This window comes from Equus quagga, chromosome 1, assembly GCF_021613505.1.
Source record: "Equus quagga isolate Etosha38 chromosome 1, UCLA_HA_Equagga_1.0, whole genome shotgun sequence".
NCBI lineage: Eukaryota > Metazoa > Chordata > Mammalia > Perissodactyla > Equidae > Equus > Equus quagga.
Genome location: NC_060267.1, coordinates 142,411,544 through 142,430,493, shown reverse-complemented (window position 1 = coordinate 142,430,493; position 18,950 = coordinate 142,411,544). Strand labels below are relative to the sequence as shown.

General features: G+C 56.6%; 2 protein-coding genes across 8 annotated transcripts in view; both read right to left on the bottom strand.

Moving 5' to 3' along the window:
• Positions 1-226: 226 nt before the first annotated feature.
• On the bottom strand, positions 227-9,872 carry HHATL (hedgehog acyltransferase like). 2 transcript variants are annotated; one of them, XM_046659862.1, is made up of 12 exons: positions 9,630-9,872; positions 7,762-7,880; positions 7,304-7,371; positions 6,644-6,757; positions 6,319-6,513; positions 5,744-5,953; positions 5,119-5,290; positions 4,508-4,652; positions 4,368-4,403; positions 1,195-1,396; positions 652-793; positions 227-454 (listed from the first exon to the last, which is right to left on the bottom strand). In XM_046659862.1, the coding sequence occupies exons 2-12, from the start codon at positions 7,865-7,867 to the stop codon at positions 330-332; spliced, it is 1,515 nt and encodes a 504-aa protein (XP_046515818.1). In that variant the 5' UTR covers positions 7,868-7,880; positions 9,630-9,872; the 3' UTR covers positions 227-329. The 2 variants fall into 2 exon arrangements, with proteins under 2 accessions (XP_046515818.1, XP_046515815.1); XM_046659859.1 differs by having other exon boundaries at positions 9,592-9,871.
• A 949-nt stretch (positions 9,873-10,821) lies between these two features.
• The window catches only part of CCDC13 (coiled-coil domain containing 13), a 53,225-nt gene continuing 45,096 nt past the window's right edge, over positions 10,822-18,950 (bottom strand). For 5 of the 6 annotated variants that reach the window (XM_046643116.1, XM_046643102.1, XM_046643097.1 and 2 more), the window contains 2 exons: positions 16,529-16,643; positions 10,822-15,909 (listed from right to left, as the gene is read on the bottom strand). In XM_046643116.1, coding sequence (XP_046499072.1) covers positions 15,750-15,909; positions 16,529-16,643 — 275 coding nt within the window. In that variant the 3' untranslated portion in view covers positions 10,822-15,749. The remainder of the gene's footprint in view (positions 15,910-16,528; positions 16,644-18,950) is intronic. The other variant, XM_046643125.1, reaches the window with a different exon arrangement.

Below are 18,950 nucleotides of genomic sequence, written 5' to 3'. Positions count from 1 at the left end.
TCCAAGAGTCAGTGACCAGGTGGTTTAGAGATTTGGGGCTTCAATGCTCAGGTGTTGGGTTGCCAAGGTTGGTGGTCTCTGCCCTCCATGTGGGTGTCTCCTCCACACTCTTTGTGTGCCAAGAGCTTGACGCCCCTCCCTGAGGCCCAGAACCTCCAGCTCCTCATCCAGCATGGACAAGGAGCCAGGAGACTACTGGGGGAAAGGTCAGGGAACAGCCAAACTGTGGTAGAAAAGTCTTTTATTCTATCAGTCAGGCCCCATCTGGCCTGGCCTGGGCCTGGGCCCAGGAATAGCTGAGCAGAGCCCGTCTCCCCTCCCCCTCCCACCTACTCCAGCTTCTCTTTGTCCTGCTTCTGCTCCTCCTCCAGCGCCAGGGTTCGCTCTCGCTCCTTCACCAACTGGACACCACAGTAGGTGACAAACAGGACAGCCAGCGTGGTCTGGGGAAACCCTGTGTGGGAACGAGGTCATCAGTGCCTGGGAGCAGCATCCCCTCAGTGACTCTTCTCTTCCCATGCCTCTCCCCACTTAACTGGCCCTCCCTGTTGAGTCCCTGGGGAATTGGGGTAGGTGAGGGCATTTTAGAAGGTCACAGTCCTCAAGGTTGATGCCTGGCACATTCTGTATCCCCACACCCCTGTCCCTCACCTGTGAGTAGCAGGCGCCGGGCGACCAGGTCTGTGAACTCGAGGCTGTTCAGACTTACTAGGTTGTACATGATGATGGCCCAGAAGTTCATGGCCCCAAAGACAGCCCGGACCCTGCGGGATGTCTGCTCCGACAGGGAGGCCTGCCGGGTCCAGGAAAACATTGACAGTGAGGCAAGAAGCCCAGGGGAAAGAAGATGTGGTTGTTCAGAGGCCCTGCCCACATGGCCATCCAGGTCCTGGAGATACGCCTGTGTCTCTGAGAGTCCCAGGTCAGCTCTCCCTCATTGTTAAAGATGGGGAAACTGAGGTCTGGAGAGAGGGCAGGGCTTGACCAATACAGCCAGGCCTGGGTGCCCCACACCACACAGAAGTTAGGGAGGGCCATTTACCCACAGTGGGAGCCACTGCCCTGACAACCAGGAGGGTAGTGGTGAGAAAGTTCTGGACTGGGGGCCAAGTGTGGCTGGAAGACTCCAGAGAGCAGTAGTGCCACCCTATCTAGTGACCCAGCCAACCCCAGTGCCAGACCTTCCCTGCTCACCTCAATTTGTGCTAGGGGCCCCAATTTTGCCAGTTTCTGCACCCAGAGCTCAAAGTTGAGGCCAAAGCAGTTAAGGAATGACCACAGGTAGACGATACCACAAGGCCCGAGCCACAGAGTGGTGATGGAAAAGGTGGCCACAGTGGCCCCCAGCTCTGGGATCACCTCGGAGTGCTCCCCTCCAATGTGGTCATACACGTACCTGCGGGAAAGGCAGGAGAAGGGGCCGGTGGCAGTGTGGGAAAGGGCAGGAGGGAGATGGGCAAAGGATACACAACAGGGGCGGCCCTCCGCAACGCCATCATCCTGGGCACATTCAACATTGCTGACCTCAGGTGGCTGCTCCTCCTCTACCCAGTGTCAAAATGTGGAGGGCTCAGCCTCGAGCTTCATATCTTCTCTAGCTTTGTTCATTCAATCCTCAAGTCATCTCATCCAGACCCAAGATTTTGAATACTGTCTCTATGCTGGTGAGCCCCAAGTCTGTGACTTTAGCCTACTCTCTCCTGAATCATATATTCAACTGTTACCAGACATCTCACTTGAATGACTGATGCCACCATCCCTGCCCAAACCTGCTCTATCCCCATCTCAGTTAATGACACTACCGTCCATTCAGTTGCAGGCCAGAAGCCTTGGCGCCACCTTGGACTCCCAATTCCCCTCTCCACCCACATCCAAGCCAGCAAATTCGATGGGCTCCACTCAGTCCTGACCACTGCTCACCACCTCCACTACCACCACCCTGGTCCAGGTGCTCATCTCCTCTCACACAGATTATTGCAAGAGCCTTTTAAGTTGGCTTCCTGCTTCTGCCTTTGCCCCGCTACCATCTTTTCTCTGCACAGCAGCTAGTGGCATCTTCTAAGAGTGTAACTCGGATCCCAACACTTCCACAATTAAACCCTGCCCCAATAGCTTCCTGATACAATTAGAATAAACTCAACCTCCTTACTATGGCTAGAAGATCCCACATCGTCTGGTTTCTGCCTCCATCTCTGACCTCATCACCCACCATTCTTGCCCTCGCATACACACAACTGGCTCCTGCTCAAGGCCTTTGCACGTGTTCCCTCTACCTGGAATTCTCCTCCCCAGATTTCCTTATCACTCAAGTCTCAGTTAAATATCACCTCACAGAGGCCTGCCCAGACCCCAAGTACAGAAGCTTCTATCCTGTGTCCAGCTTCTATCCCATTGCCCTGTTTTATTTTCTTCATAATGCTTACCACCGTCTAAAATTATCTTATGGATGTGTTTACCTGTTTATAGTCTGTTTCTCCCCACTAGACTGTAAGTTCCATGAGTTCAGGGGCTTTGCCGTGTTCACTGCTGTATCGCCAGTGCCTAGAACAGTGCCTGGCACACAGTAGGTGCTCAATAAATACTTGTTAAATAAATTCAGTGGAAGACTCATTGGCCTCTCTATCACCTGACATCCTCATTTCCAATGGGTTCTTCTCCACTCCACCTCAGCCACCCACTCACCACCATGGCCACATCCCAACTTTGTCACCACTTAAAATTTCCCTCCTTTCTAATTACCATTCTTCACCCAGCCCCTCCTGACCTGGCCCTCCAGCTCCAGTTCTTCAATCTCACTGACACCCGCCCTCCTCATCTTGTGATCCCTCCTATCTTCGCCACACTCCTTAACAGGCTTATATTCAATGAGTCATCATTATAAATAACCTAAAACACCCTATCCCTCACTTCTTCCTTCTCACTCATCTGGGAGAGCCTAGTCACCCACTTTTTCCTCACCTACACCCAAGAAGCTAAGCCCTAATGGGGAAAATCTCACACCTTCACCTATTAGAGTCCATAAATCCACTACCTCCAACCCCACCTGGTCTCTAACGCCAAGGTTTCTCTAGTCAGCTTCTTCTGTCTGCTCTGCAGTGGCTACTCCCCTTGCCAAGTATGCGTGAGTGTGGGGGGATCTAGGCAGGAGGGAAGGAGGCACACAGATGCTGCCTCTTTCCATGTCCCCAACCCTGCATCTCTCAGCTGATGACCCTGCCTCCTACTTCACGGAGAAAACTGAGCCTTCAGGTGGAATCCCTCACCTTTCCACATTAACCTGCCATCCTTCTGCATCCACACTTACTTCTCTTTCTTTTCCCTGTCCTGAAGCCAAGCCTCTGCCTGGCACTAGTTCCATCTCCTCCTCCCTCCTCAGGGCCCTCACTCCATTAATCACCCTCCTATCGTGCCTTACCAACCTCTTCCTCTCTATTGAATAATTCCCCTCAGCAGTCAAGCATGTCCTATTATTTCTCATCTTTAAAACACCCCACTTCTCCCTTCAGCCACTCCTCTGTCTTCCCTCAGTACCAGGAGTTGTCCACACAGGAACTCCCCTGTGGTTCCTCACTTCCTTCACTCTTCGCCTGCCCCAGCCCCTCCACTGAAGGGCTGGACACCTCCATGCCACCAACACTAACGCTCAGTCTCTAGCTTCCTTGACCCAACAGCATCTGACCCAGTTGCCCTCACCAGGTCTAGATGGTCTTCTCTTAGTGTCCGGGGTATTAACGGTCTTGACTTTTCTCCTGTTCCTCTGACCACGCCTTTCAGTACCTTCTGCCAGCTCTTCCTTCTCCCTTCAACCTGAGCCCTTGCAGGCCCCAGCTATCCCTTCTCTCCTTACTCTACTCTTTCTCGTTGGGACTTATCCATTCCCAAGGCCTAAAGACCACCCAGCCACACACAATGCTCAGACTTCCATCAGTCCTCAGACTTCTCTGAACCACAGACCCTCAGACCCGGCCACCTTCCTGAACCTCCACAAGGATGTCTCCCAGGTTCCAAGCAGACATTTCTCAAACTGAACCCCTCTCTGGAAACCGCCTCTCCATCCTCCCAGGCTGTAGATAGAAATCTGGGAATCATCTCCTACTCTTCCCTGATACCCCCCAATCCAGGGCCAAGTCCCGTCCAGGCTGCCTGCTGTGTGTCTCTACTCTGACCATTTCTCTCACCTCAAGGCCCCCACCCAAGTCCAAACCTCTCTGTCTCTCATCTGGACCTCTGTGATGAGCTGCTCATTCCCCTCCTTACTTCCTCTGGCCCAGGGGTGATCTTTTAAAACATGGACCAATCTCGGCAATGCCCTGTTCAGATACTTGGCAGGATGGCTGTGACCATCCTCCTACCCCACCCCAACTCACTTGCAAAGCCAGTCGTTGATGCCTCGGTCAAAGTGTCTGTGGGAGGAGAGCAGATTGGTGTGAAACAGCCAGGAGCAGAGCTCCGGGGCCATGGGGGAGAGGCTAAGGGAATGGGCATGTCCCCCGTACCCCGCACTCACGTTTCCGCGAAGACGTAGAGCGCTGTGATGCACTTGGGAGGCTGGGGCGGGTCCAAGTGGTCCAGGCGCGCCACGGTGTTCACGACGCCGAAGAGGACGGCCGCCTTCACCCAGTCGTACACCAGGTTTGAGTAGGCTAGGCCAGCTGGGGACAGGGTACCATCACTGCCTGGGGGGCGTCGCGCCGGCCTCCCCTCCCCGAACTCCCACAATCGGGGGAGGCGCTGAGCTGTGCCCTCCGCTACGGAAGCTCTCAGCAAGTCCTGGAGGAGGTCCATGCGCCAGGACCGCCTCTACGGAGACCCCGCCCCCCGCTTTCTGGGACCCTCCCGCCCTCCCCAGGGAGACCCCACCCCGGTGGTGGAGATCCGCCCCAGGCCCCAGGGAGGTGGGGAGGACTCTCGGATACCGCTAGGCCTCACAAGACAAACCTAACTCGGAGTCCCACGCATTTCAAAGATTAAATCCCCGCTCCCAGACCCTGGGATGGGTGCTGTGCCCCCTCAGGGCGTCAGCTGCCCCAGCTGTGATGCCGTAGGGGAGCAGAGGGTCCGTCTTTCTGGAGCGGCAGCCCAGCCCCTGTCCTTGCCCTGGGCCGGGCGCGCACCCACCAAGGGCGCTATCCGGGAGGCGGCTGGCGAACTTGAGGTCACTGGGGATGGTGAGGATGTAGAAGAAGTGAAAGAAGATGTCCACTGCCATGATGGCCACCACGCTGAGGCCTGCCTGGGCCCGGATGCGCCACAGCTCACCCTCGCACCTCACTGGCTCCACCTGGCTCACCTGGGGGAGGCCAAGTGTCTGAGAGGGAGGCAAGCCCTGCCGGAGGAGCTCTGTCTGAATGGGAAGTCATCAGCTGCCTGGGGGTCTGAGGATGCAGGGAAACGCCGCTTCATCCTGACAGCCCTGCCCAAGGATGGAGACACAGGCCACTCTGGTGTCTCAAGACGGTTCACAGCCTTCCAGGGGAGCCCAGTCCTGTCTTGGGAGGCCCATTTGAGTGGCAGGAGAGTCCTGTCTGAAGGAGGAGACAAGTCTGCATCCTGTGATTCCTGTCTGAAGGGGAAATGTGTCCGGACCCTGGGGTCTGAGGAGGCAGGGGGTCATGGCTTCATCCTGGAGTCATGCCTGAGGATGCAGACACACCCTGCCCTGGGAGTCCTATCTGAGAAGGGAACTCCTGTCTGAAGAGGGAGACCCAGCCCTGCTCTGGGAATCCACAAGATGTCCCCTCACCTGGGCGTGGAAGCGATCAAAGGTCATGATGGGCCCGAAGAAGAAGAAAGGCAGGTAGAAGTTGTACTTGAGCAGGTCGGCTAGGGAGTAGCGGCGATCAGGGTGGGCACAGCTCTCCAGCGCAAAGCTGGTACAACGTAGCACTGTGAAACCGCTGCCCCCTTGAAACAGCACCTCTTGAAGATCAAAAGTGCCTGTTACAAACCCGTTCTGGATGGGAGAGAACAGGCCGCCAGCTCACCAGGTGCCCCTCATCTCTGGGAAGCCCACCCAGCTGCCACAGGGGCCCAGCCTGGTCCTGCCCCTTTCTCTCTCCTAGAGCCAGTCAGCATTGGCCATTGAGGGCCAACCCATGGTAAGTGCTGGGACAGAGCCGGGAATGAGCGGGACAGGTCCCTGCTGCGGGGGAGGTGACCACTTTGTGGGTAGGGCATACTCCACGGTCACAGGCTTGGAGAAGGTGGGAGAGTGAAGGAAGTACTTGGGGAGACTTAGGGGGCAAGGACTCTGGGTGAGGTGAGAGGTTTGAGGTCCTATCCCTGCACCCTCCACCCCTGCCCTGCCCCAGTGCACACCTGCCAGGAGATTAGGGGGTCCAGCTTGAAAGAGGCAAGGCTGGCCAGGCCGAGGCTGAGACAGAGCCAGGGCTGGCCCAAGAGTGAGGCCACATAGAGGCCCACACAATGGCCAAGCAGCAGCAGCAGGTACCAAGGGCCCATGGTGCCCATCACGGCCAGGGCCCCATACACAGCATACATCCAGGAGCGGAGCTGTGGACAGGGAGAAGGCTGCATTTACCTTTCCATGCAAATGCAAGTGGACCCCAGGATGGATTCCCCAAAATCTCTGGAGCAAGGAGGAGCTGGCAGGGGGAGGCGGGGTGACTCAAGTCTAGCTCACCTGGGGGGCAACCATCGTGCAGAGTTTAGCAAACAGCACGTGTCCGGAGAGGGCGAAGACGATGACATTGCGGAAGGAGGTGAACCACATCACCCACTCGAAGTCAGCCACGTCCTGGGGCAGGCCCAGGCAGGTTAAGGTGGGCAGGGGCTAGGATGGGCTGGCACTTGGGCTGGTCAGAATCCCAGCACCTTCCCCGCCCCCATATTCTTCTTATGCATTGGAGGAGAGAAGTGGCTGGAGGTCCCTGGCTTCCTCACTGAGGGAAGTACCAGGTAGGTCGGTAGAGAGGATGAGGGACATCATGTGGGCTGCCGTGTTCTCAGAGCTCCCGCTCTGCTCAGCACATTGCCTGACATTCCACCATTTTTGCATTATTCCTGGGAGGGATGGTGCTGGAAGCCCCTGCTGAAGCACGTTTTCATTTATTTCCTAAATGAGCAGGGTCTGGGACAGGCTTGATGTGGCCCCAGGAGGCTACAGGAAGGGCCAGTAGAGAAACTGAAGGAGCTGAACCTAAAGCCAAAAACCCTCCCCACTGTGAGCCCTTTGTTATGGGGGAACATCTGGAATAGGGGAGAGTAGGGAAGGGTTTGGGATAGGAGAGCTGTGCTAGGGGTCATGGACCCCAGTCAGGGACCTGGGGTGTGGGGGACCTACCATCTTCCGGCCAATGTACTCCCAGCCGGGTCGCACAGACTCCCGGAAGGCCTTCCTGTGGGCCCCATCTGAGAACAGAGTGTGGCCTCAGGGTAGGGGGAGCCCTTCACATCACCCCCCTACATCTTCCCCTACAGCAAGGCTGACCCCCACCCTGCGGGGAGGAGAGTCAGTCTGTGTCTCTCTCTACCTCTGCTTCTCACTGTGTGTCTTGGGCCAGGTCCTTGACTGTATCCCTGAGTGCTGAGTGTGGCTCTCTGTGGCTCTGTGTCCACGTCCCTGTCAGTGCCTCTGCATCTATGTCTCCCTGTTTCTGCATCTGGCTCAGCCCACCCCCACAGGGCCTAGGGAATACCCTGGGTCTGGAGCCGCTAAATTTCTGGCCTTGCTGGTTTGAACCCTGTGGTCCACAGGGGAAGATGGGTCCCAACTCCACTGCCCCAGGGCCCAGCTGTTACCTTGTGAAGCCTCGAGGAGGCCCCGGCCAGCATAGGCCAGGGCCCCACTCAGCACCAGGGAGTATAGGCCCAGCTCCGCTGCAGGTAACGCTGTCTTGATGCCCATAGCCTGGATGGGGCTGGGGGAGACAGATTGGGTGAGGGCACTGCTGCCCCCGAGCTCTGCCTAGTCCCACTTCACGGTCCCCTACTAAGGTGGTGAGGACCCCATTCTGAAGAGAGACTTTCTCTCTTGCCATCATTTCCCCTCCCTCCTGTCCCCTACTCCTCCCAGGCCCCGAACATCTGGTGCTCCATCCTATTTGCTGCTCTAGCTCCTGACTTTGCCACTGAAGGCTCTTGAAAACATAATCTTCACTCAGCCTGCCTTCCTCAACTTCATTTACTCCTCCATGCCTTTTGGGGGGACTGGTCCCCACCCTCTGCTCAAACTGCTCCTGCCAATACCTCTGATGAGCTTCATGTGGAGAAACCCTATCTGCATCACCTGAATCACGTTTTTGGCCCTCAGGGTCCCCACCCCCCTCAGTAAGCCTCCCTCAACTCCTGACCAAGCCCCACACCCTCCATGCCCCCTTCCTTGATTTCCACACCCCTCCTGAGCTGTCTTTACCTCCAGTGACTTCCCTAGGTCCTGCCCCCAGCACCAAGCCTATCCCTCTCATTCAGCCTCTAGTTTCTCACTGGCCCCAACCAGTCTCTGAGCCCCAGCCTGCCACATCCCTGGTCCCTGCCTGTGTCCGTGGCCACACCGGCCCACTCTCTTAGTGCTCTGTCTATTCAGGCCCTGGATGCTGGCCGGAGACTGTGCTATTTGAGGAGGTGCCCTGGGGTAGCGGGTTGGGGCCAGGCAGGGCCCAGTGGGCACCAGGGAAGGTGCTGGATGCTGTCCAAGGTGCTGATCTGTATCAGGCTCAGGGTGAGCCTAGCCACTCCTCCTGCCAGGGCCTAGCTCATCCCCAGAAGTCCTGCTGGGCCATCCATGGGACCTCAGCTAACACCTATGCCCTTCCTGTCCTGCTCCAGCCTGGCCTGGGGCCTTCCCAAGGGCCCCATGGGTGCAGACTCTGGGCCCAAATTAAAGAGAGAAACATGTCCAGGTACCCTCTTGGGCTGGGCTGGGACGAGTAGTGGCTGGCATGGCCCTGTCTCCCACCCTAGATCCTCTCCTAGATCCCCTCACCAGCCCTACAACCAGATGTCCCGGTCCTCCACAGTCAACATTCTCCCCACTGCACAGATGGAGGGATCATGGACCAGAGAGGTTCAGGGACACGTCAAGGTCACACAGTGATCCTGCGACAGGATCAGGTGTTCTCTGTGAGCCCCTCTGAAGTCTAGATAAGAGAAGAGCATCCGCTGCCCCTGCCCAAGTCAGGGGGCTGTGGGGCCTGACTAATGCACTGTGGGCCTAAGGGCTGAGGCACCTCCTCATCGGCCGGGTCGGGGTAGGGAGGCCCTGAGGATCGGGTTAATGGAGCAGGAGCTTGAAACCGGAGCACAGTGAAGAGCCCGCGAAATAGCTTTGTCAGCTGCCTCCCACTCGCCACTTTCCAATTTTAGCTCCCCATGGCCGGTGCAGGGTGTCCCCAGTGAGGCCTCAGTGAACAGGGCCAGGGCTGGCCCCCCGCCTGGGACCTCTCCTGATAGACCCCCAGACCTGGGCCAGCCTGTGGGCACAGGGGTGCCCCCTGCCCCCTGGTCCTGCTTGCCTCAGGTACACCTGGAGTAAATCTCACTTTAGGGCCTGAGGTCTGGAATGAGAGACCTAGGGTGGGCTCCACGGGTCTCAAAGACCCCAGACTGGCTGCATCCCCAGCTGGCACTGACCTTGAAGAGGCTGTGAGGGACCCTGGCACACTGCCCACCTCAGGGCTCCGAGGTCCTGCGTCCGACCTTGCGTTCGTCCGACGAGCTGGGCTCTGGGGCCACGGTGGGTTGTGTCCAGCCCTGGGGTCCCCACCCCCTCGAGGCTTTGAGTGGTAAGTGGTGACAGCAGGAGGAGGGGGAGGAGGAGGGCAGGGAGGAGGTGGCCTTCCTGGAGTGGAGCTGAGCAAAGTGGAGCAGAGCCGAGCGCTGCAGAGCTGCTGGCCACAGGGAGCCGCAGGGAGGATTGTGGGGGGGTGGGGGGGGCGGGGAAGGGGTAGCCTGTGGCATAGACTCAGACAGGGACACCTGGGCCTCACTTCAGCCAGCCTCCCCTGGTCCGTAGAGCCTGTGGCTTCATCTCACTCCTGGCCAGGACTCCCCTCTTCCAGGAAGCCTTCCGGGTAGTCCCCACTGGCCTCTCCAGGCTTGTGAGCCTTGCGTCTGCTGCACAGACGCACACTCATACACACTCACACACATCACACACTTTCATGCTCGGTTATATGAACTCCAGCCCTCACCTTTACATGTGAACTCCTGAGGGCTGTCCCAGGGCAGACCATCTAGCTCCCTGCCCTGCTTCATTTCATCATGCTGGGAGTCCTGGCTGGCCTATTGGTGCCCGGGGGACGACTAACTTGCCTAGTGGGATTGTAACTTTTATTACACTATATTGTTATAATTGTTCTATTTTATTGCTAGTCACTGTTAATCTCTTACTGTGCCTAGTTTACAAATTAAACTTTATCACAGGTATGTATGTATGTATAGGAAAAAACAGTATTTACAGGGTTTGGTACTATCTGTGGTTTCAGGCATCCCCTGGGGGTCTCCCCTGCAGGTAAGGGGGGACGACTGTTTATACTAATAAAAGATACCATAGAGCTTTGCAAACTCAGCATATGATTTTATTTTCTTCCCTATTAAGTCAAGAACTTTCACCTTTTCATTTAAAGGAAGCACTTTATAGCTTCTCTTTGTCATATCCGAATTGCCAGCATCATGACTCTTGTACTTTGGGGCCATTATTAAGCAAAATAAGGGAACACAAGCACTGTGATACCACCACAGTGGATCTGATAACTGAGATGGTTACTAAGTGACTACCGAGCAGGTAGTGTATACGGCATGGATATGCTGGACAAAAGGCTGATTCACATCCTGGGCAGGTGGAGCGGCACGGCGTGAGATTTCATCATGCTACTCAGAATGATGGGCAATTGAAAACTTACGAATTGTTTATTTCTGGAATTTTCCAGTTAGTATTTTCAGACCATGGTTGACTGTGGAAAATCTCAGAAAGCGAAATCATAGATAAGAGGGGACTACTGTAGAATGGTTAACTCTTTAATGTCACCACAATACAGAGGGAAGGTTTTACCATTATCCCCAATTGATAGAAAAGGAAACTGACGCACAGGGAGGTTAAGTAGTTGGGTCAGCCCCATAAGCTGATCGCCCTGCAGGGGCGAGAACTCAGCCCACCCACACCTGGTGCAGGCCGACACGAGCCTGGGCCGGCCATCCAGTTGGCGCCCTCCTGAAGAGAATGGCCCAGGGAAGCAGAAGGGGTGCTTTGGTTCCATGGTTAAGAGCACAGGTTCAGCCAACTGACTTGAGCCTGAGCTCTGCCTCGCTGGTGTGATTCACTTCTCTGAGCCTCAGACCCTCATTTCTAAATGGGCACACTGCCAGCCCTAACCTCTTTGGGTTCTTGGGGGGATTCGACGACTCACTCCATGACAAGGACCTTGCTCACTGAATTGCTCATAGAGAGGCTGTTAGAGAGGCAGAGACAACCTCACTCCAGAGGCCCAGAGAGGCAGGACTCACACACAGCAGGAAGAGATGTTCCCCGGGTGACCCCCATGCAGCAGGGGCTGTAGGGAGCTTGCCCCGTGGGGATGGCAGGAGGGGTGAGGGCTAGGGAGGCCCTTGGACCAAGGGCTGGGCAGCCCAAGGGCAGCTCCACTTTGTGTGTGGGGTGGGGCACCCGGCGTGGCCAGCCCACAAAACGAAGGGCAGGATGCTGACTGGGCTAAGACCAGTACAAGGGCCACTGGGAAAGATGCATCAGGTAGGGGGGTCAATTCTCTCAAGTCTCAGAGTCCCTTTTCATCTCTCAGGTTTTTTTGGTTGCTCAAAGTAAAAACGTGGGGAAAGTATCCTGTGTGTGTATAATTGTGTTTTGTGTTGGTTGTGTGTGGGGTCTGTGTGTATATGTTTTGTGTTGTATGTTGTTTATGGTATGTGTATGCTGCATGCATTACATTTACACGTGTTGTATATATGTGTGTGTGATGTGTGTATTGTGTTTGTGTGCATATGCAAGGACTGCAGGTGTGACAGTGTGTATGGAGAGCAGGTGGGCAGGCAGAGACTTCCTTGTGGGGTGGCTGTGGGCTCACTGGGGAGGAGAGGCTGGTTCTGGCCACCACTTGTGTGGGCCCAGAGGAGGACCCTCGCTGCAGGCCACCCTGCCCTGGGCTCCTGGGGGCATGGGAGGGGCCCAATGGCAATAGATTGTGTTTGGGGCTCAAATCAGCCTGAACCAGGCTGCAGCCATGCCCAGCTCAAGTGTGGTGCCCCAAAGGCTCCCACAGGGACAATGGCCAAGCCACACCCATGGCTCAACCAGGTCTCACCTGTCAGTGCTGGAATCTGAGCGCTCAGGCCTGCAGCACCCGCCTGGGGTGCAGCCAGGGGAGCCTTCCTGTGAGGCCTCTCCACCACCCAGCCTCTCGTCCTTGCCCCTCTGCCCTCCAGGCCCTGTCTCCCCCTCCCAACACCACCACCTTGTGGCTCTGGACAGGGACCTCGGTGTTCTCTGTGAAAGGCAAGGCCAGATTACCTGCTGCCCACCTGCCTGAGGGCTGGGGAGGTCATCCTCAGGGGCCCAGGGACAGGTAGTGCTGTTCAGGAGAGGCCATGGGCACCAACCTGGGCAGCCAGGCTGCCCCACTCCCTGCCTAGCCCACCTGGGCTAGATCCTTCAGGGCCCCAGTCCTTGGCCCCTTTGACAACCTCTCATTCCCTTAAAAGTCCTGCTCCCAGGCTCTCCTGGGCCTTCCCCTTCTACCTTCCCCCTCCCACACCTCAGGGAGATAGGAAGGACAGCCCCTCCCCACCCAGACCTGGGCAATGAGCCTGGGAGCCACAGCAGGGAAGGTGGGAGGCTCTGAGGTGCCACATTCTGTCTCTGCATCCCCCCACCACCCTGTATCCTCCCACCCCATCATGGCCCTCTTTTTCCCATGCCTCTCTGACTGGACCAGCAGCTCCCTGAAAGCAGCAGTGAGTCCGATTCACCTCCGGGCCCCCTCACAGGCCTGAAGAGGCTGATGTGCAGGCGGCACTCACTGACTGCCAGGTGACAGCTGGCTGAGGGGATGGTGGCCTGTGAGCCTGTCTCCCCAGCTGGCCTGGGGCTTCCTGGAAATCAGGGACTGTGTCTGGCTCACCCAGCAACCCCGTGCCTGGGCAGAGGAGCTGTTCACAAATATTTGTTAAACCAATAGAGGTAATACTAAAGGCTATCATTTATTGAGTGCTTACTATGTGCCAGCCACTGCTCTAGCACTTGGCACTTAACACAGTGACTCCTGAAGAGGGATTCTGATGGGGAATGGAGCAGACCTGGTCTGACTAAGCGGGGCCTGCTGAGGGCAGGTCCCAGCAGCTGGGACAGGGAGCCCTGGCACACAGCTCCACAGCAAAGCTCTCAAGGTTGCCCGTAGAATCTGTAAATTGAAACAGTTGTCTTCATACCCATAGTTGGCCTAAGCAAGGACTGAGTGCCCAGACTGACCTCTGCAAGATGCCAGCTAATCAGTTTACCCAAAAGTGTGCAAATAAGATTTCCCATGCCTGACTGCGGTCTTCCTTCCCTCCCGCTCTTATTTAAACCCTGTTTTTATCGTAGAACGAAATCAATCTTCCCTTGTACAGAAGTAAACAGCAAGCGAATAATCAGCTAAATGTCTTTGAGTTATTCTTTGTCACCTACAACAGCCCTTGAGGGAGGGTTCCATTATTGTCCCCATTTTACAGATGAGGACATGGAGGCTCAGGGAGGTTAAGTAACGTGCACAAGGTCACACAGTTGGTGAGTGGGGAAGGAGATGTGCCCCAGGCACCCCCCGGTTCAGACCCCGTGACCTGATGCCCTTCCCTTTCTCAGACCCAGCCCTGAGCCAGGAAGGGAAGCAAAACCACCCTTAAGTGGTCGGGGTGTGGGTCATGCCACCCTGCACTTCCTGAGGTGTCCCCTGCCGCTTGGTCCATCCCCAAGGAAGGACGGCTGGTCCTGTACCCGTTTCTCCATCCCAGGGACTCTACTGAGGGCTGGAGCCTGCACCCCCACATACTCAGATCACCCCCTGGGGCCCCCAGTGCCTGCAGGAGAAGGTGCTGACTCTGTTTGCCACTCCTGTCACACACTGTCCCCTCCCAGCACAGGCCCTCTCACTCTCTCGGGCTCTGCTTGGCCATTTCCCTTCACAAGGGATCAGAGACTCCTTCCTGGGGACCCTCAGGACACCATCAGAATCACTACTTCGTCCTGATGGTTGTCGCTACACCTTGCGGCGGGATCTCTAGACCTGTCGCCCCATGCAGGGTCGGGGGCTCCCTGAATGGGGGTCCAGCATGGAGTCCCTCCACAGCCCAATCCCTGAGGAAGGGCTTGAGCAGACAGGGTCCAGAAGGCCCAGGTGGCTTCCTCCGGGGAAGGGGTGTTTTCACAGCATGTGCATTGCATTTGTGAGTCACTGCACAAGGGACACAAGTGACTGGTCTTCATGTGTGGGAATGTGCGTCTACATCCACCCACGTGCACATGTGCGCACATGCCTGAGCGTGTGGAGTCTGCACTGTCTGCGGGTGCATGTGTGTACGTGTATGGTTGCATGCTCCTGAGTCGAGGTATTTGTGTGCAACTGCGTTTTTGTGTGGGACTGTGCATGCACAAGTGTGGCCAGGTGTTTGGGGTTGGGGTGTTTAGCTGAGTGACTCTTCTCGGAGCCACCCCTCCCCCGGGCAGAAACTGCAATCAAGAGGGGTGACACTGCGACAGTCACAGACGCGCCTGGGGGCTCTCCAGCAGCCCTCTTCCCTCACCCCTGGGCTGCGGTGAGGGAAGTGCACTGTGCTTCGCCTGGACTCATGGCCTCGAAATCACGCTGCCCAAAGCTGCAGCCTACCCCCACCCCTGCCCTCCACCAGCAGCACTCACCAGCTGCCACTTTTTGGAAGCAAAAGGAGGTGCCTCTTGGAGCAGCTAGCTGGGGTCAGAGCTGCCCAGCCGTGAGGTGGGCATGCCGGCCCTGGGTAATCTGCTCAACTGGAGGACCCTGGCTTTTGGCGTCAGGCAGGCTAGGGTTAAATATTAGCCCCACATCTTTCTGTGAGCCTCAGTTTCTCCATCTGTAAGATAGGGTGACAATCCCCTGGCTTGCTAGAGGACTAGATGGGGTCAGCTTTCCACAGCAGATGCTCACTCACTGGGAGCTGTGGTGATTATGAAAATAATCATTATTATTACAAGTCTGAGGGTCTGTATGTAAGGAAGGGCCTAGAGGAGTGGGCCAACAAGGTGGCTGGGAGTGAGGTGCCTCCAAGTCTGCGGAGGGTGGGGATGGCCACAGACGGAGCCAGGGAGTGGGGAGGGGATGTAGGGATGCTCTGCTGAGGGAGGTGGGGTGGGGTGCCCTGGGGCATGCTCCCAGCCTGGAACACGGAGGGCTCTCCTGTGCATGTGGAGCCATGTGGGCATGCAGCAGCCCCCAGCTAGTCCCCAGGACAAGGGTGATGAGCACCTGCTCAAGGGACTGCATCTGTCCGTTCACAGCTGGCTTGCTGTTCCAGAGCTCTTGCTGAAGCCGAGCGGGCTGCTGGGCCCTCCCCTGCCATCGCCAGGCCTGCCCAGGCTCTCCTCTAGGGCTCCAGCAGGGCTTCTCCTTTGCCCTGCTGGCCTGAGATGCTGGCTTTGGTCACCTTTGGAGATCCTCTTCTGGGAGAAGGGGCTGAGCTGGTGGCTGGAGTCCTAAGACAGAGCCTCGTCCTCTCAAGGCCTGAGGCGGTCCTGTCTGGTCTGGCCAGGCTGACACTGGGCCGCCATCCTAGCGCTTGTCTGCCTTCTGCTGCCGGAGGGCCTGCAGGAAGACCCCTTTCACCTGGCCCAGGGTCTCATGGTACATACGGAAGTCCTCCTCTTTTCCCCGCAGGGCACTGCCCAGGGCAGCCTTCAGCATTTCATTCTCCTCTACTTGGATGGCCAGCCTGGACCACAAGGAGAGAGGGTTCAGTGCAGCCCAAGCTGGCACGTGTGTGTGTGTGTGTGTGTGTGTGTGTGTGTGTGTGTGTGTGTGTATGCATGTGTGTACATGTGTACAAAGGGCCCTGGGAATGGGGCTGCCAGCATGGCTTCTCTTCAGGTTCAGGGTTCTGTCTGACCTGTCCCCTCCTCCCACAGATCCTTGGGGGAATACTGTGTGGTATTCCTCTCTGGGCCCACCCACACCCCTGGGTCTGGCACCCAGTAGCTCCCCCAAATGCTGGCTGCCCCAAGGATGAGTACTAATTTGTAGAAGTTCCCCTTCCATCCTTTCCCATCACCACATTTGACCTTGAAAGGCTTAACTGAGTGAGAAAAGTGGATTCAGCAACCCATGCTTAATAAAACTTCTCTGGGACTTTGGGGTCATCAGGGTCATCATGGCTGGGTCTCTCTGCCCTCTGATGGACTGTCCCTGAATTGCAGGCCTAGAACCCAGCACCCAGCAGGACCAGCCTTCTGGGCAAACAGAAGTCAAAAGGGGAGGGATATGATCCTTCTGCTCATCGAGGCAACTCCACCCAGACAAGGCCACCCTTTCAGGAAGATGGAGCAGGGGAGCACCTGGTGGTAAGCTCCTCCAGCTGGGACTCCATGGGCACACTGGAGAGCTGGGCGAAGGCTGGGTCCTTCCTCTCGCTCCCGTTCGGGTTGTGCCTGGTGTTAGAGGCAGGCAGACCTGTGGGGCAGTAGCAGCCGCTTTCTATGATGAGGCCACGGCCCTGTGTTACTCTCCTTCTCCTCCCCCGACTGCCCCCTTCCTGCTTTCCCACTTGTTGAAACATTATACCTCCTTCAAGGTGCAGGACAAGGGCTGGCGCCCTCCAGAAGCCCTCCCCGATTCCTGCTGTGCATCCCCCCAGACCCTGGCTTGGCCTCTGATACAGCCCTAACTGCTTGCTTTGTACCAAGGTGGTTCCTTTCATTACTGTCTCCATCTTTGCACTTTACAAGTTTCTGGAAGACAGCTGGGCCTGAGGTCTAGCCTGCAAATTGAGCCCTGATTTAGGCTGTTGCTGCATCTGATGCCTTCACACCACTGGGTGCCCCCCTCCAGTCTCCATCCTGGCCAGCAGCTCCATACATACATACTGGGGATCCAGGGGGGCTAGGTCAGGGGTCACATAATGCTCAGAAAAATAAATCAAAGCCCAACTGGTAGGAGCCTTGGGCAGGATCACAGCATTAGAAAACCTCTGTGCTGACACCTCAGAGGAGGTGTAGGTCTCAGAGGTGCTGCAGCCCAGGGGAAAGCATCTGCCATCAACAGAGCTGGCTTTCACCCCCTGCTGTGTGGCCTCAGGCAAACCATCAACCTCTGTGAGCTGGTTTCATCACCTGTAAAATGAGGATAATAGTTCTTGCCTCTAGAGCTCTCTGAAGCCTGAGTAAGTTCACATTGGGCCCTCAAGACCTTGTGTGACTGGATCACCTCCTCAGCACCCAGTGACTTCTCTGGCCTCATCTTGTATTCCCCCTGCTCACCATGCCCCAACCTCACTGCCTCCTTGCTGTTCCTCCAAGCCTTTAGCCAAGCTCCCACCGCGGTGCCTCTGCACTTGCTCTTCCCTCAGGTATCTGTGTGCCACATCCCCTCACCCTTCCACCATCTCTGCTCAGATGTCAACTGGTCAGTGAGGTCAACTCATCATTGAGGTCTTCACTGGCCGTCCCGGAGAAAACAGCTGCCCTCTCACCTCCTGTCCACTTCCTCTGCTTCAAGCCACAGCACCTGCCTCCATCTAACCCAGCACGTCTTCTAAGTGTTTATTTGTTTATGGTCCATCTTCCCTACTGGAGTGGAACTGCCATGAAGGGCCAAATTCCAGAATCAGATCCCCTCATTTTGCAGATTGGGAGTTGTGGTATGCTCCCCAGAGGGGCAGGGCTCTGCCCATGTCACAGGCCAGCAGGTGGCAGAGGCCACATGGACACTTTCTCTCAGGCAGTTGCCTCTCACTGTCCAGGCAAAACCCAAGTGGATTTTCCTTAGCCCTCCCTGGTTGGGAGCCTGGCCACCTGCAGGAGGTGAGCCCAAGGCCTGGGGACACCACATTCCTAGGGGACCTACTCCTGAGGGCCCAGGAAGGTCAGCAGGGCTAAGCCCCAGGGTGCTTCCTCAGCCTCAACTCCCAGAAGCTCCTGGGCCTTGAATCTTGGGCCCTGCTGTTGGGAGAAGGGACAGAGGCACAACTCCCCCTTTGTACTCCATCTGGCATGTCCTTCTGAAATATCTGATCTCATCTGGGCCAGGAACAAAGGTCTGAGTGTCCTTGGCTGGGGGAGGGAGGGGGAGTACTGGGGTGTTGAGAGGCAGGACAGTGGGGGCAGCATCTCCACTCCAGAGCCTGGAGGGGGTTGGGATGGGGACATCAGAGGGAGGCAGGCCCTAGCCCCTTGACACTGAAGAGTCTTCCTCCCTGGGAGTCAGCTACCCCAAATATGGCTTCTGGCTCTGGATCCTGCACTCCTAGTTTGCCCAAGCCCCACAAGATGCTGATGCTGCTGGTCTGGAGACCACACCTTGAGAATCAGAGCAACAGATGTTTTAGTTTACGGCAACTAAACCTCCCTCTGCAGCTGGGTGTGGTCATGTGACTAGAACTGGCCAATGGGATGAAAGCAGAAAAGACAGAGCAACCTTAGGGTCATGCCCTAAAAGGCAAGGAGCAAGTTGTCTCCTTCCCTTCTCCCCTCCCTGCTGCTGGTGGGAAGCTGCGGCGGCCAACTTAGACCATGAGATGGAAGCTGTGTGTTAGGGACAATGGAACACAAGACAGGAGCCTGGGTCCCCACACCTGTGGAAAGGCCACCTCATCCCTGCTTATGCTTGACTGAAGCAGGAGGCAGAAAGCGATTCCTCTCCTGGCGAGCCACCGCTGCTCTGGCCTCCCTAGCAGAGCAACTTTTCCCCTTTGAACAAAGTCAGCTCAGGACAGAGGGTGGAGGGCTGGGGTGGGGGCAGCAGTGAAGGTGGTGGCTGAGG

Coding starts and splice junctions, on each gene's coding strand:
- HHATL (XM_046659862.1), bottom strand. CDS start 7,867: ATGGGCATCAAGACAGCGTTACCTGCAGCGGAGCTGGGCCTATACTCC. Junction 5,954..6,318: donor ACCCCCTAATCTCCTGGCAG/GTGTGCACTGGG, acceptor TCTCCCATCCAG/AACGGGTTTGTAACAGGCAC. Junction 5,291..5,743: donor TTGATCGCTTCCACGCCCAG/GTGAGGGGACAT, acceptor GGCCTCCCCCAG/GTGAGCCAGGTGGAGCCAGT.